This window comes from Orbicella franksi, chromosome 9 (genome assembly GCF_964199315.1).
Source record: "Orbicella franksi chromosome 9, jaOrbFran1.1, whole genome shotgun sequence".
NCBI classification, from domain to species: domain Eukaryota; kingdom Metazoa; phylum Cnidaria; class Anthozoa; order Scleractinia; family Merulinidae; genus Orbicella; species Orbicella franksi.
Window position 1 is genome coordinate 18780565 of NC_138153.1, and position 12935 is coordinate 18793499.

At 40.8% G+C, this 12935-nt stretch overlaps 1 protein-coding gene and 1 pseudogene across 1 annotated transcript; both read left to right on the plus strand.

The window, feature by feature from the left end:
* The window catches only part of LOC145497398 (uncharacterized), an 11013-nt pseudogene extending 302 nt beyond the window's left edge, over positions 1 to 10711 (plus strand).
* A 465-nt stretch (positions 10712 to 11176) lies between these two features.
* LOC145497545 (uncharacterized) lies at positions 11177 to 12332 on the plus strand. The gene is made up of 3 exons (XM_081477358.1): positions 11177 to 11342; positions 11494 to 11607; positions 12119 to 12332. The coding sequence occupies exons 1-3, from the start codon at positions 11177 to 11179 to the stop codon at positions 12202 to 12204; spliced, it is 366 nt and encodes a 121-aa protein (XP_081333484.1). The 3' UTR covers positions 12205 to 12332.
* Positions 12333 to 12935: the final 603 nt, after the last annotated feature.

A 12935-nucleotide genomic window follows, 5' to 3' on the forward strand; every position in this document is an offset into this window, starting at 1 on the left:
AATCTTCAGCTAACAAGATAGCAGTTGTTAAAAAAGAGTTGGAGACTGTACAACAAGAAACAGACAAACTCAGGTCCGCGGTGTTCCCATTGATTCACTCATTCTTCTCTGTCGCTTTATCACTATGTAACACCAGGCCCCATCCACACTACGCCGGAAAAAACGCAGCAATCACTGGTCATTTCGGATTTGGATTTGAGGAATACTCGGATAGGGAAATCATTTGATCGTCGTGACTCCATCGTTTTCAAAAAGCTCCGTTTTCCTGACGGATTAGTGTGGACGGTAGGCCTAAACGAAGAAATAAAGCTGCGTTTTCAAATTTATCCGGCGTAGCGTTGACGGGGCCAAAAATGGTATTTAAAAAAACAACAACAACAACAACAATTCACCTTGCTTTGGTGAAAACTACATTGTACATACATACACGATTATTCACAGCAGTAAGTAAATTTGTTAATGTGTACTACAATGTTAACCAACTGCTATTTACCTTGACTACGCGCCTGTAGGAAATATTTATTTGCTGTTCTTCTTTCTCTCTTTAATTTTTGCTTTCATTATTAATGTGTTATTTAATAAGAGAGCAACACCAAACATAAGTGTCCGCTACGGAAGACAAAGTGAAATGGCTTGAGCTGCAGCTTGAAAAGTCAAAAAAATCAAGCAACGAAAGCACGGAGCAATTTCAAACTAAGGTGGGTACCCTTTTATCTTGTTTCTCAGCGGTTTCAGTCACATGAAAACAGATAACTGGCATATTTGTATATTTTTCTGTTGCTGGATCATTCAGACGCTTTCAATCCAGCGTGATACTATATTTTAACTTTAACCCTTGCGAGAATTATAGTGGTTCTTCTATTTTTCGTTTAGTCCAAAGAACTAGAACTTTCTGTTCGTGAATTGACAGCCGAGCTTCAAGTCGTAAAAGAAGAGAAACAAAACTTACTCGCTCGAGTTTCACAGGAACAAGCAAACGTTATTGCGCTGAACGACAAATTCACTGCAATGGAAAAACTTCGACAAGTAGCAGAGAAAAAGAACAAAGAACTAAGCAAAGAGTTGACTATTCTTCAGGAAAAGTACAGCGAAGAAACGAACAATTTAAGGGCCAATGTCGCAGAGAAGGAAATGTTAGTGAAAGACATACGCGAAGAGAGTGTGCGACTGAGGGAAATTGAAGTGGAAAAGGCGACAAACGACAAACTCACTGCAATGGAAAAACTTCGACAAGTAGCAGAGAAAAAGAACGAAGAGCTAAGCAAAGAGCTGACTATTCTTCAGGAAAAGTACAGCGAAGAAGCGAACAATTTCAGAGCCAATGTCGCAGAGAAGGAACTGTTAGTGAAAGACATACGCGAAGAGAGTGCGCGACTGAGGGAAATTGAAGTGGAAAAGGCGCTTAATCAGGAAAGAGAGAGAGCAAACGCTCGGCTCGATGGCATTTTAAACGAGCTTACTAAGTCAAATCAAAATATTTCAACCTTGACAGCGGATTTAGAAAATAAAAGACTCGAATTAGCCAAAGAACAAGAGGAAAACGTCAAACTGAAGAACGATTTAGAACTGAGAACTAAGGAAATGAATGTTGTTACAGAAGAGAAAATTCGTTTAGCTGAGGAACTTGAGAAAACGCACAGCGGTGTTTCCAGTCGAAGAATTAACAAATTCCTTAGAATTAAAATCAAAAGGCTTGGTAGAGGCTGAAAATTGTGTTGAAAAACTTCAGACTCAGCTCAATGAAAGGGAGAGGACAATAGCGAGCTTTCAAGCGCAGGGGACTAATCTGGCAGAAATGCTGGAGAGGAATAGCCAAACGGGTGATGCGCTTCAACGGGAGAGAGAACACTTAATACGAACGTTGGAAAAAATAGGGGAAATTTAACGGTGGATATAAAAAAATTATAGCACCAGTGACAGTCTGAACAGTTCAGCCATTGCTGAGGACCAGTTCGTTTAGGGAATACGGCAGATGTTAATTGAGAGAGATGAAAAAAACTATTCCTGTCGTCTAAATAAAGTTATTTCCATGTTTCTTGTTTATATGGTACAAACACCCTACGTCTTAAGACATGTTAAAAAAATGTTGATACGTGATTTCTGGAGAAATCTTGAACTGACATAGATCATTTTGTTGTTAAATTGTAGACATTCTTCATAAACACGCACTCGATTTCTTTTTTCCAAATCAAAGTATTTTGGAAATCACCCAGAACATAGGAACTCAATTTTCATTCCAATATCGAAAAAAAAAACTGTTTATTTTATCCAGATTACGTGGCTACAAACTATCGCGGAAATACCGACCGACATGATATCAATCATTGTTGAGTACAAATATGCAAATTACGTCACGTTTCAAATTAAGTCCTCTTAAACTCCCCTTCGTACCACCCTTTCTCTAGATGGCATATAAAAATTACCCACCGTAGCTTCTATTGTGAAACAGTTGTGTATCCCGGTAGAATTTGAAGCCTGAACGATGAACGTCGTGGACATCACGAGGATGACTGATCGACAAGCTGATGTGAAATGAACGTCCTTTCCCGTTCGCTAACTTGCAGCGCGCGCATCCGCTAATTAAGTTTATTCACTCAATCTTACCGTGAACAGGGTGAAGAATTTTCCTTGCTGTGGTTTGAATTAAGGTAAGTGGTTTTATTTTATTTCTATCTTATTTCTTTAGCAACATTACCCGTACCCTCAGCGTACCTCAGAAGTGTTTTTGCTTTTAAAAGGGTGACAGAACAAAAGTTGAGCTCAAATTGATTACTTGTTAACTGAATTGCTCGTAGAGATTCAATGTAAACTTGTGCTTCTTGATTTTTATTTCAGAGCTTTTGATTTGCTCATCGATTTCCAGTTCTGAATGGCTTTCATCGACAGAAAGATGACGTGGCAATGGTTAGATGTGGGTTTTCAAAGTTTGTTACGGACAGCTGCGGACAAAGCATAGCATCAAGCGAGTGCGTATCGCTTTCACAATGCACCAGAGATATAAGGCCACATCTCAAAGGTTTCAACGTTATCGATGCTTCGCTTAAAAGCGAAATTCAGCTTCTTTGGGCAAGAGTGGGTACTGATTCTAATTACTTATCTATTTCATTGTAAACATTTTCGCCCCATAATTTGATGTTCTATACCCGCTGTATCGACGGTTCGTAGAAAATACGACTTATCCTTAGCGCCCGGTAATCTGGGTTCTAAGCTGGGAAGTGACTTGAAGCGGAATATTCTTGAGTGGGTAATCTTCGTCTGGGGAAAGGACATCCCGCCGTTCGCATAGTTGACATGAAGAATCAAACTAAGCGGACCATTAGAAGAGTACGATACGACTTATTACACTTGGGGGTGACCACGTTTCTTTTTCTTTTTTTTCTTTTTTCTCGATCGTACCTACTCTCTGATGAGACAGGGAATTTTGCCTAGGCTGATCGCTGTGCATGACTCTTTTGCACAATTCTGCCTTGCTCAAAGTTTTTATTTTTGCTTTTGGTATATACCCCACTATAACGTTTCTAACGGGTACTTCCCTAATTACAAGTATATGCATTTTGCAAGCGTTTTCAACTTACTGCAGGAAACTATGTGACAGCGGCAAGACAAATGAAAATTCCTCGAGATGTTGATGGTCAGAGACAATTCTCACACGAAGAGGTTTTGTTCTCTACGCAAATTCAAAGTTTCTTTTCACAGCGGGCAAAATGAGAAAACTCAGAAGCCCAGTCAGTTTCCGACCAAGACTATGAAGCAGCTGAAGAAGCGCTGGCAACCTTACGAAATGTAGAGGAGTACATACAGCCCAAGAACCCAGTCATGTACGATGGTTACAATCTTTGCGACGTCGTCACTTCACAGAAGCTAAGTAAATTAAGAATCAGTAAACTAAGAGAAGTTTGTCGCTCGTTTAAACTGGAAGTGCCTGCTCATCAAGGAAAACGAAAAGCTGCATTGTGATAACTTGCAAAACAACTTGCCTTAGAGTTTTGCAAAACTTTATTTTTGTTTCCTCATTAAGAGTTACCTTTCGCTGTAGTTACATTTTGCTGCAGAGCAGACGGACATCCGCGGCCTAGCTGTGAACTAGCTGGGTGTAGCTAAGCGCATTGACCACAATAAAACAACAACAACTACAACATTTTGGCCCTCCCCTACACCCCACTCCGAGCCATCAAAAAATGTAGATTTTCAGCTAAACGGAAATTATTATCTTACCGTTTCTTCGGTCATTAATAAACCATCAAGTTTGAACAACTTAGACCCTTCTAAAAGATAACGCCGTGTTAGTTATACCTTGAAATTGATAGTGCGTGTTTTACACCCAGTCCGTAGTCCGCAGTCCACAGTCGGCAACCCATATTTTACACTGACCGTATCTCCATACCAACTTTACGGTATCATATCATCGTTACTAATATTATAAATAAACTTGCAGTTCCACCAACAAATACTTTTAAAACGTGCTACTCGATACTACTGTAACTGTTAAACCTAAAAATCAGTTTCATTAACTTAGATATAGCATTTGCACAATGTCAGATGACCAAATGAATAAATTTAATTAGTGATATAGCGCGCCTCACGATGTTCATTTCACAGGAGCTTGTCACAAATTCATTCGCCGTATTTCATCGACATTCATTGTTCTGCGTAGAAACAAATATATTTTTCATGCCAGAAGATAGGTGATTTCAATTTCCCAATAGAGTAAGAGGAATTTTAAAAAAGATAATCAATTGAATAAGCACTTGAACGGTACATGTTCACGCATTTGGGTGATTTCAAATCTGTAATTTGGAATGTCAGTGTAAACTGTTTACAATGCAACAACAAAGTGAACGGTGTAAAATTTTCACTGAAAATCGCACACGCAATTTTGAAACCTGTTTTCAAACACAGCTCTTTGAATCACATAAGTAAGAAAACATGGAAATTGCATTATTTAAGCGACAGGAATCGTTTTCTATCTTCCTCGACTAATATTGACTTAACAAGCTGTTCCGTAGAAAAGGCCAAATTACTACTGATAATATACAACTCCCCCGAATTTTTATTAATGGAATCAAATTAGCCATAACTAAGCTACACTCTGGGTAACTGGCTACTTCTCAATCGGGATAACACCGGAGATATCACCCCTCCAATTTGAAGTAAATTTGCGACTTTTCAAAGCTAAGAAAATATACCTTCGTGCTTCTTGGCCGTTGGTCGTTCAAACTTATCATTTACCGGATTTATTTTAATAAATAAGCCAAAGAAGAATAGTTCTTTATGTCTGCTACAAGAATTGTCGAGAACTTACGCTGGCTGGATCAGGATTGAAGTAACAAGAACTCCTTCGATGCGCCATATTGGCGGGCCGCCAAGGTCATTCGAAATCGGCTTTCTCGGCATTTTCCAAAGTAAAAAGAATTGGAACTTTTTAACATCCATTTCGTAGTTAGGACTCTAAAACAAGATTGCATGCCAAATTTCAGCAAAATCGGTGAGGTACGATGGCCGGCCAAAGTTTAAATCTTGTAGACTATGACTCTTAACGTGTTCACAAACTGAAACAATGTACAAATCTAATACTGCACGACGAAAACTACACATCCTTTGTTCTCTCAGTACTCGTCCACAAAATGGGGGGAGGGGAGGGGGGCGCTTATTTTAAATTTTGGCCGATAGGAGGGGCGCTCATTCGAATGGGGCCCTTAGTCGAGGGGGAAGGGCGCTAATTCGAGGATTTACGGTACGTCAACATTTCACTGCCTTTCTACATACGTATTTCTTCTTTGGTTTACAAGGTTCAGAACAGGATTTAGCTTTGACGCGAAAATTACTGAAGACAAAGGGAGACATGAGCGGGAAAGGTATGTCATCTGCGTAAGTCGCAGCTTAATCTTACGAGGCGCTCTCACATTGGGCTTCATGTAGAACATCTCATTACCATTATAGTATTGTTTGCTTTGTTTTCAAAAGAGCCAACTTTGCAGCAATATCAGCACTTTTTAGACTATGACATTTGCCTAAAGCTAAAGGCTCTTGTAATATTGTACTTACATTGCAGCTGTTCGAGTGGCTGGAGCCATGCAACAGGAAGTGACCGCGAAACGTGGAGAACTGGACGCCTTACAAAACAAGTAAGTTGCCATTGATATAATCATATTATCAGCCAGAGTTACGAGTGTGATTTTACGTTATTCTATCACGCTTCAGTGACTGCTTGCAAAAACTGTCGTGTCATTATAACTACTTAATAACCGAAAGTGAGGTCGTTACGGGAAAATCTCAAACTGAGGCCTTGCCGTATTGACCGAGCGATAGCGAGGTCAATACGGTAGGCCGAGGTTTGAGATTTTCCCGTAACGACCGAACGGTCGAGGTTATTAAGTTGTTTATTATATGGCTCATTAATAAAGAGAAAAATCATTCGAGCGGAAGGCGCCAATTTACATCCGGCGATGCGCGCGTTTACCGATTCATTCATCGTCTCAAACCTAGGGCAAAACTACACAGTCAGTGAATTTCACCACTGTATTACGTATTCCGTTAAAAACACTCATTTCTTTACGGAAAAGTCACTGTCACAGCCTCAAAAACGTATTTTAGTATCGTGGTACCACAAGTTGACGGGGAAGTTTTTCCGACTTTTGGGGCGAAACGTCAACGCATATAGAAAAGACAGCAAGTGCTTCAAAATTGTCCAAACCAACCGTCTTTCGGTGAAAGAAAATACTAATGCTTCAGAATGCACTGCTCAAAATAAGCTTAACTCGATCTTCGCATTCGCTTTCGACAACATATCTTCGCCTTCTTCATTCTGGGATTTATGGATGAACATTTCAAGCAGTGTGAACGTCTGCAGTTATCAGAAACACTGCTACCGACAGAAACCGCCCGATTGTTTACATCTGATGATCCTGGAAGCTGATTTACACTTGCTAGTGTCAAAGTGAGGGAATCTATTTGACGAGAACTTTGACGGAGTTCAATACTTCGGTAATTGCTGTGACTAAGATGATAACTTATAAGTTTCTTTGTGGTGTTCTGCTCAGGATGCATGGCAGATCTGCCGATGGTGTTTTTTACTTAGCGATTTTAGCTTTACTTAAGACACTAGTGTCCGCCAAGGTTACCGACTGGTAAGTCATCTATATAAATTTTATTAAAGAAATATCTCTAAGCTTTTAGCTACTGCTATTCTCGTACTGATTTTAATCGGCTTTCATCGCTTCAATGCGCTTGAATTTTCAGAACCGGGCTCTTCCTAATTTGCATAATCCGTAATCGGCCCGTGGGCATTACGGGAGAATAATGCCCTACAATTCAGCGACAATTAACCAATCAGAGCGCGCGTTATATCGGCCACAAGCCAAAGCCATATAATAATCTTTTTTATAGAATCCATTGGTTGACAGAGAGCCTAAATACAGCTTCCAAGGTAGGAAACAATTTTATTGAGTACTGTTACCGGTGGATACCATAAATGACATGCTCTCGCTTCCCGGGATGTACTACACTGAGCTGAGCTGTACATGCATTTGCAGGCTTGACTATTGGATCGGCGATAACTCAACTTTTAGTTCTCTCACTGGTTTCTCTGTTGCTTTACGACGCACGCCATTACGAGAGGAGAAGCAGCAAATTGTCAGGAACGGTTAAACAACTGACAGTTGAGCGAGACCAGCTGGAGTTCGAGCTGCGAACGATCCGAGAACAGAATGATGAATACAAAAAGCAGATTAGCCACATGGAGCAAGCGCTTGAAAAGGTGCGATAATAAATGAATGGACGCCCATTTTTGGAATTGAGAATTATTTCTGAATTCCAGTCGATGGACACCTGCCATAAATAGACAATTAGTGATGTTCCCAGCCAAAAAGTCTGCATACGAACCAAGCGGCCCCTCAGGCCGGCACTTAACTGCGGTTTCAGTAGCATGAAGCAACTAGGAGTATTTGTACTACCCCCTGGATGGCATGCTAGTCCATCTCAGGGCTACCCCCAGAATTAAATTCGCCGGGACCGATTTATACACGTGAGAGTAAAGTGTCTTGCCCAAGAACACAACACAACAAAATATCCCCTGCCAGGGCTCCAACCCAGAGCGCTCAATCCAGAGTGGAGCGTACTAACCATGAGGCCACCGCCCCTCTCACGGTGCCAGCCACATAGAACAATAGATACAGTGAAACCTGTATTAAGCGGACCCCATATTAAGCGGACAACCTCTATTAAGTGGACACCAGCTAGAGTCCCAAACTTTTCTTCCTATATTTACTGTAAAATAAACCTGCATTCAGCGGACACCTCTGTTAAGCGGACGCGGACACTAATATGAAGCCATTTTGTTGCCCAAAACCTGCAATAAGCGGACACTTCAAGGGCTTTGTACTTCTCAAAGCTCAGCTCAGACTCCTTTAACATTGTTCAGCGATGTTTTTAAAGCTAAATAGATTATTCCAGATTGATGCATTGACTGGCTGGACATTGTGCTATGAGCAGTCTTTGATCTTACACTGTCTTACACTGAGTTACAAAAGGGTTAATAATTAATTATTATTGCACAATTTATTAGAACCTGCTTAGAGGGGACACCCTGTATTAAGCGGACACTAGTGAGGGTCCCAAGGGTGTCCGCTTAATACAGGTTTCACTGTATATTTAACATGCCATAAGCGAACACTTTCTAGTACTAAAAGAGTTCGGTCTCACTGTCTTCTGCCTTTTAAACAGGTGGATAATGAGTAATGGCAAGAGACCATGATCTAAGAGAACACATCCCCCATACTTGGGCCTCTTCCAATGATAATCTTTTTCAATCTAATTTTAGCGCTTGGTCAAACTGCGAGGCTATCTTAGGAAAGACACCCGATTGGCCAATTCAATTGACGTAATAACACTGAAGGTTTAAATTTAACATGCAAAAACTTGCACCTGGATCTTTGGAGCGCAGTTTATATATACAGAGGGAGAAAAATTCTAACTGTCTCTCGCTTTAAAAGAGCTTTCCAAAGATATCTTATTCGCTTTAGGCCGTTCAGTACTTTAGAAACGACTTCAGAGCGGGTTAGAATGGAATTCTTGTCAGCAACTATGGCGCCTAATGTGAATCAGTCATGCAGAGAAATGACAGGATTAATAATTTTTGAAGTAAACTTAGGATAAAGACATAGAAGATAATTTTCCTGCTCAGCACTTTGAAAATGCTTTTTAAAGAGGCCTCTCTCGATCCAAACGATGTGTCAGGCTAAAACTGAAGCATTCGCTCAAAGTGAAGGTACGCCATGAAGTGCGAATCGGACCGAAGCAATATCATCAGTATTCTAGTAGAATTCTACTACAGTACCTGTAATTTTACCTAGTGTAAGCTGGATTCAGTTTTCACGTTGCCTCGCGTTGCATGCGGGTCAAATGGCAATCTCATTCCCAGAACCCGCGCGTTTTTGGTCAGCGGAGACCGCACGTACGACGCTCTGTGCGAATCAAATACCAAAACCAGAAAATCCTGGTTCCGGTTGATTTTGCGCGTGCGTTTAAGTCCAATAACGGCTTCTAAAGAGGCGTACTGACAGTAACCGCTGTGTCTTATGATGGCTCATCTTCCGATTTCTCCCAGGGGTCTCAATTTGTTAGTCCTAACTAAAAAGAACGCGGCCTTGGGAACGAGATTGGTAAAATGGGACGTGGGACTTTATATCGAAACGCTTAAAAGCATGTAATTGAAATCATTGATTGGTTTGTTATTCAAGGAACTTGAGCGGACCTCAAAGGCTCCTCTTTCACTCAGGTCAGAAGCTGCATCGCTGGTTGAGCTTTTGACAAAACTGAACGCTGGATTTAGGGATGGATCGTGCACGTATTTGTTCTGTGACCAGGAAGTGAAGTCTAGTTTCTTTAATTCATTGCTGACTGCAATAGCCAAACTTTGTTTGCATCATTGCACAACAGTTCTCGTCACGCAATACTCTGCAAGATGCAAACTATTGGAGGGTGCCAAAAAATAATTAAATCAATATTATTAATAATACTTATTAGTTTCAAAGGTGTGATCGTCACGTGGATTTCGCGTGGGCAACGTTTCCACCGTTAGAACAATCTGGGGGAAAAATGCGATTTCCCAATAACTTTCTGTTCTTGTTCTATCTTGTGTTATTTATTTGTTACCTCTAGATGGCCTCCGCCGGCGACTCAAGCGAATTTCAGCAATGTTATGTTCCCTCAAAAGAGCGCTTTGCCACAGTCGCCTCTACCTCTTTCCCAAGGCTCACAGCCCGAAGTGGCGGAGTTGGAGACTGGGCAGCTCCCCACAAGGTGGACAGTCCAGGGGGGTAAGGATTCTGTTGCTGTGTTAGTTTCTCTCGTGGCCATTAGCGGGACTATGCGTTTAGTGAATAAAGATTTGTACTAAATCGTTTTTGTACCCGTAAATTCTTATCTGCGTTTTAAATCTACAGGCAAGTGAAGCTTCTTCAACAAAGAACGACGAAGTTACAGAGGACCTGAAGACGTTACAACATGAAGTACGACGCTTGATCGCAAGTTTTCGAGCTCATGTCTCTCAAAATGGGACCCCTGGCAAGACTCCGACTACTACGCTTGCGTCCCACGGGCCTCCTACTGAGCGAGCACTGTTGGATGATGGCCCTGTATACCCTGAAGAACCGGAATTTAGGACAAAGGGTCGGAGAAACATCGCTTCTGAGGTCGACCCTTGAAAGGAAAATTGTGATCCAATAACTAAAGGCAAAAGACAAGGCAATGAACGGTCTGAGAGAAAGCATCGAAATACAGCCCAAAACGAGCGAACCCTGAGCCCTAAACCTGTTGTTTCTAGTGACTACAAACGTCAACAGATTTAAATTCGAGATTAAGCACCAGTCACGAACTCGACGACGTCAGCGAGGATGTTAATGACTTTGCTCTTCCGCTGCACAGTTCATCTCCGAAGAAAGACAGTGCTGCCAGCAGCGACGTACTTAGTGAACATTCAAAAATATTTGACAGGCCACCTTCACCACTGTCTTTATCGATTCAAAGCGATAACTCTGATGTCACGTCGCTTTTAGTCGACCACTCAACGTCCACTACAGACACTGTAATTTCACGGGAAGTCTTGAACACGGCTCGCTCTTGGAATCCGACGTCAAATGCGTCCTCGGTAACCACTAGTCAGCCGAGTTCAAGTCAAATGTCTGACACTGTGTCTTCATCAAAGAAACACTCGCGCCCAGTTCCCCAGAACGTGAAAGTCAGAAAACAAGGTAGCGATACGACTTCTGCGCGGGATTCGCACGGTCAAAGAAAACAAGAAGACCTGACTTCAAGGAAACTAGATGGGAGAGCTTTTGGAGCCGGTAATAGTCTGTTTGCCTACATCACTCCACCCTTCCTTACCTGTCTATTTTTTTTTTTATCTTTTTCGCTTTCTTTTATTCGTAATTCTTTTTTCTTGTTTTGTCGTTTTTGCTGACCTTTAAATTCTTGACAATGTACCTTTCGTTCCAGTATCAGCGCCCATAAAGACAAATCCATCAGCAAACGAACCAGCTTACAGACGCGCAGAGATGATCTTGCAATCTCTTGCACAAACTGGACAGCAACTCACCAAGAAAAACGGAGGTATGCATGTCTTGTACATAGGCACATTTTCATGTTCAACTCTTAATATAAACCATGAGGTTGAGAATGGTTCTGTCCCATGAGATAATCAGATGAGGATATTGTTCTCTGGTTATAGCGTTACATGACCATGCATGAAAATTCGAAGATAACAAGCTAGGAGAAGGCATTCATTTATGGGAAAATTAGGCCGTGGCGAAGAAGAAGTTTTATAACAAATTGATAGAATATGCAAGACGCAAAAGGGCGAGCACAAGATGTTCCTTGGTTTAAACTTGATGAATTATAAATGAGTTTCAAAAAAACTTCTTCCATAATCTAAATTTATTGGAAAAAAAAACAAAACAAAACAATGTGCGCTTTTTGTTAGTATTCCACCAGTTAAGTTTTTAATTTTTTGTGCTTGTTTTATTTTGGTTGTTGTCTTTTAGCTTTCTTTTTTGTTTCTGCTTCCATGCACCCTTAATCTATGTTGGCATTCATGATTGACATTTCATATTTTCTTCCGTAGAAATCGAACACTTGTTGAAAGAACAAGACAGAAGGATCAAAAAGTGCCGCAAAAATGAAGACAACATACATGCATTGCTGTCATGAATACTACAACATGAACGTTGGGACTTTGGTGATGCCATAATCCTGCGAGGAAGATCTATTGGAGAAAGGGTGGAGTGAGGGAGCTCCTACCCTCCAACCCCTACTCGAGCTCCTACCCTCCACTCCACCCCTCCTTCAACTGAGCTTGCTAGAAGGCTAAAATGTTCTCTGTTTTTAAATTTCACAATTTTCTTCCCCAAACGAGAGGACGACATAAATTGCATGTTTTGCTGTTTTTAGAACTGTGACGTAGGTAAAAGACATGGAACTCGTTACTCGGCTTTGACTGTTCGTCGCATATTTATTTACGAATTATAAAATTCCAGAGAGAAGAGTGAATAAAACCCTGAATGCCGTTATTACAAAAAATATATATACATGCGGATATATTGCCATTTATACTTCCCTCCGTGTTATCCTTGATTCCTCTATCATGGTCTTTCTTTTGACCTATTTCCCATTCACGATTGTCTCAATCCAGTGTGTCACCTGGTGGTCATATAAGGTCACTGAAATCATTTACAGTTGAGATAGTAAGACTGTCAAAAGCACAAAAACGACTGACTGACACCTTTAAAATATTCCCTTAGATTTAATCGGCCGGTTCACTCTCTTTACAATTTTAAACTCTCTATTTTCCCTGCGATCTGCACGTCATTTAAAGATATTTAATAAAAACATGACATGTACAATTATGTAGAAGGAATAGCTTAATATTTTCTTGATATCTA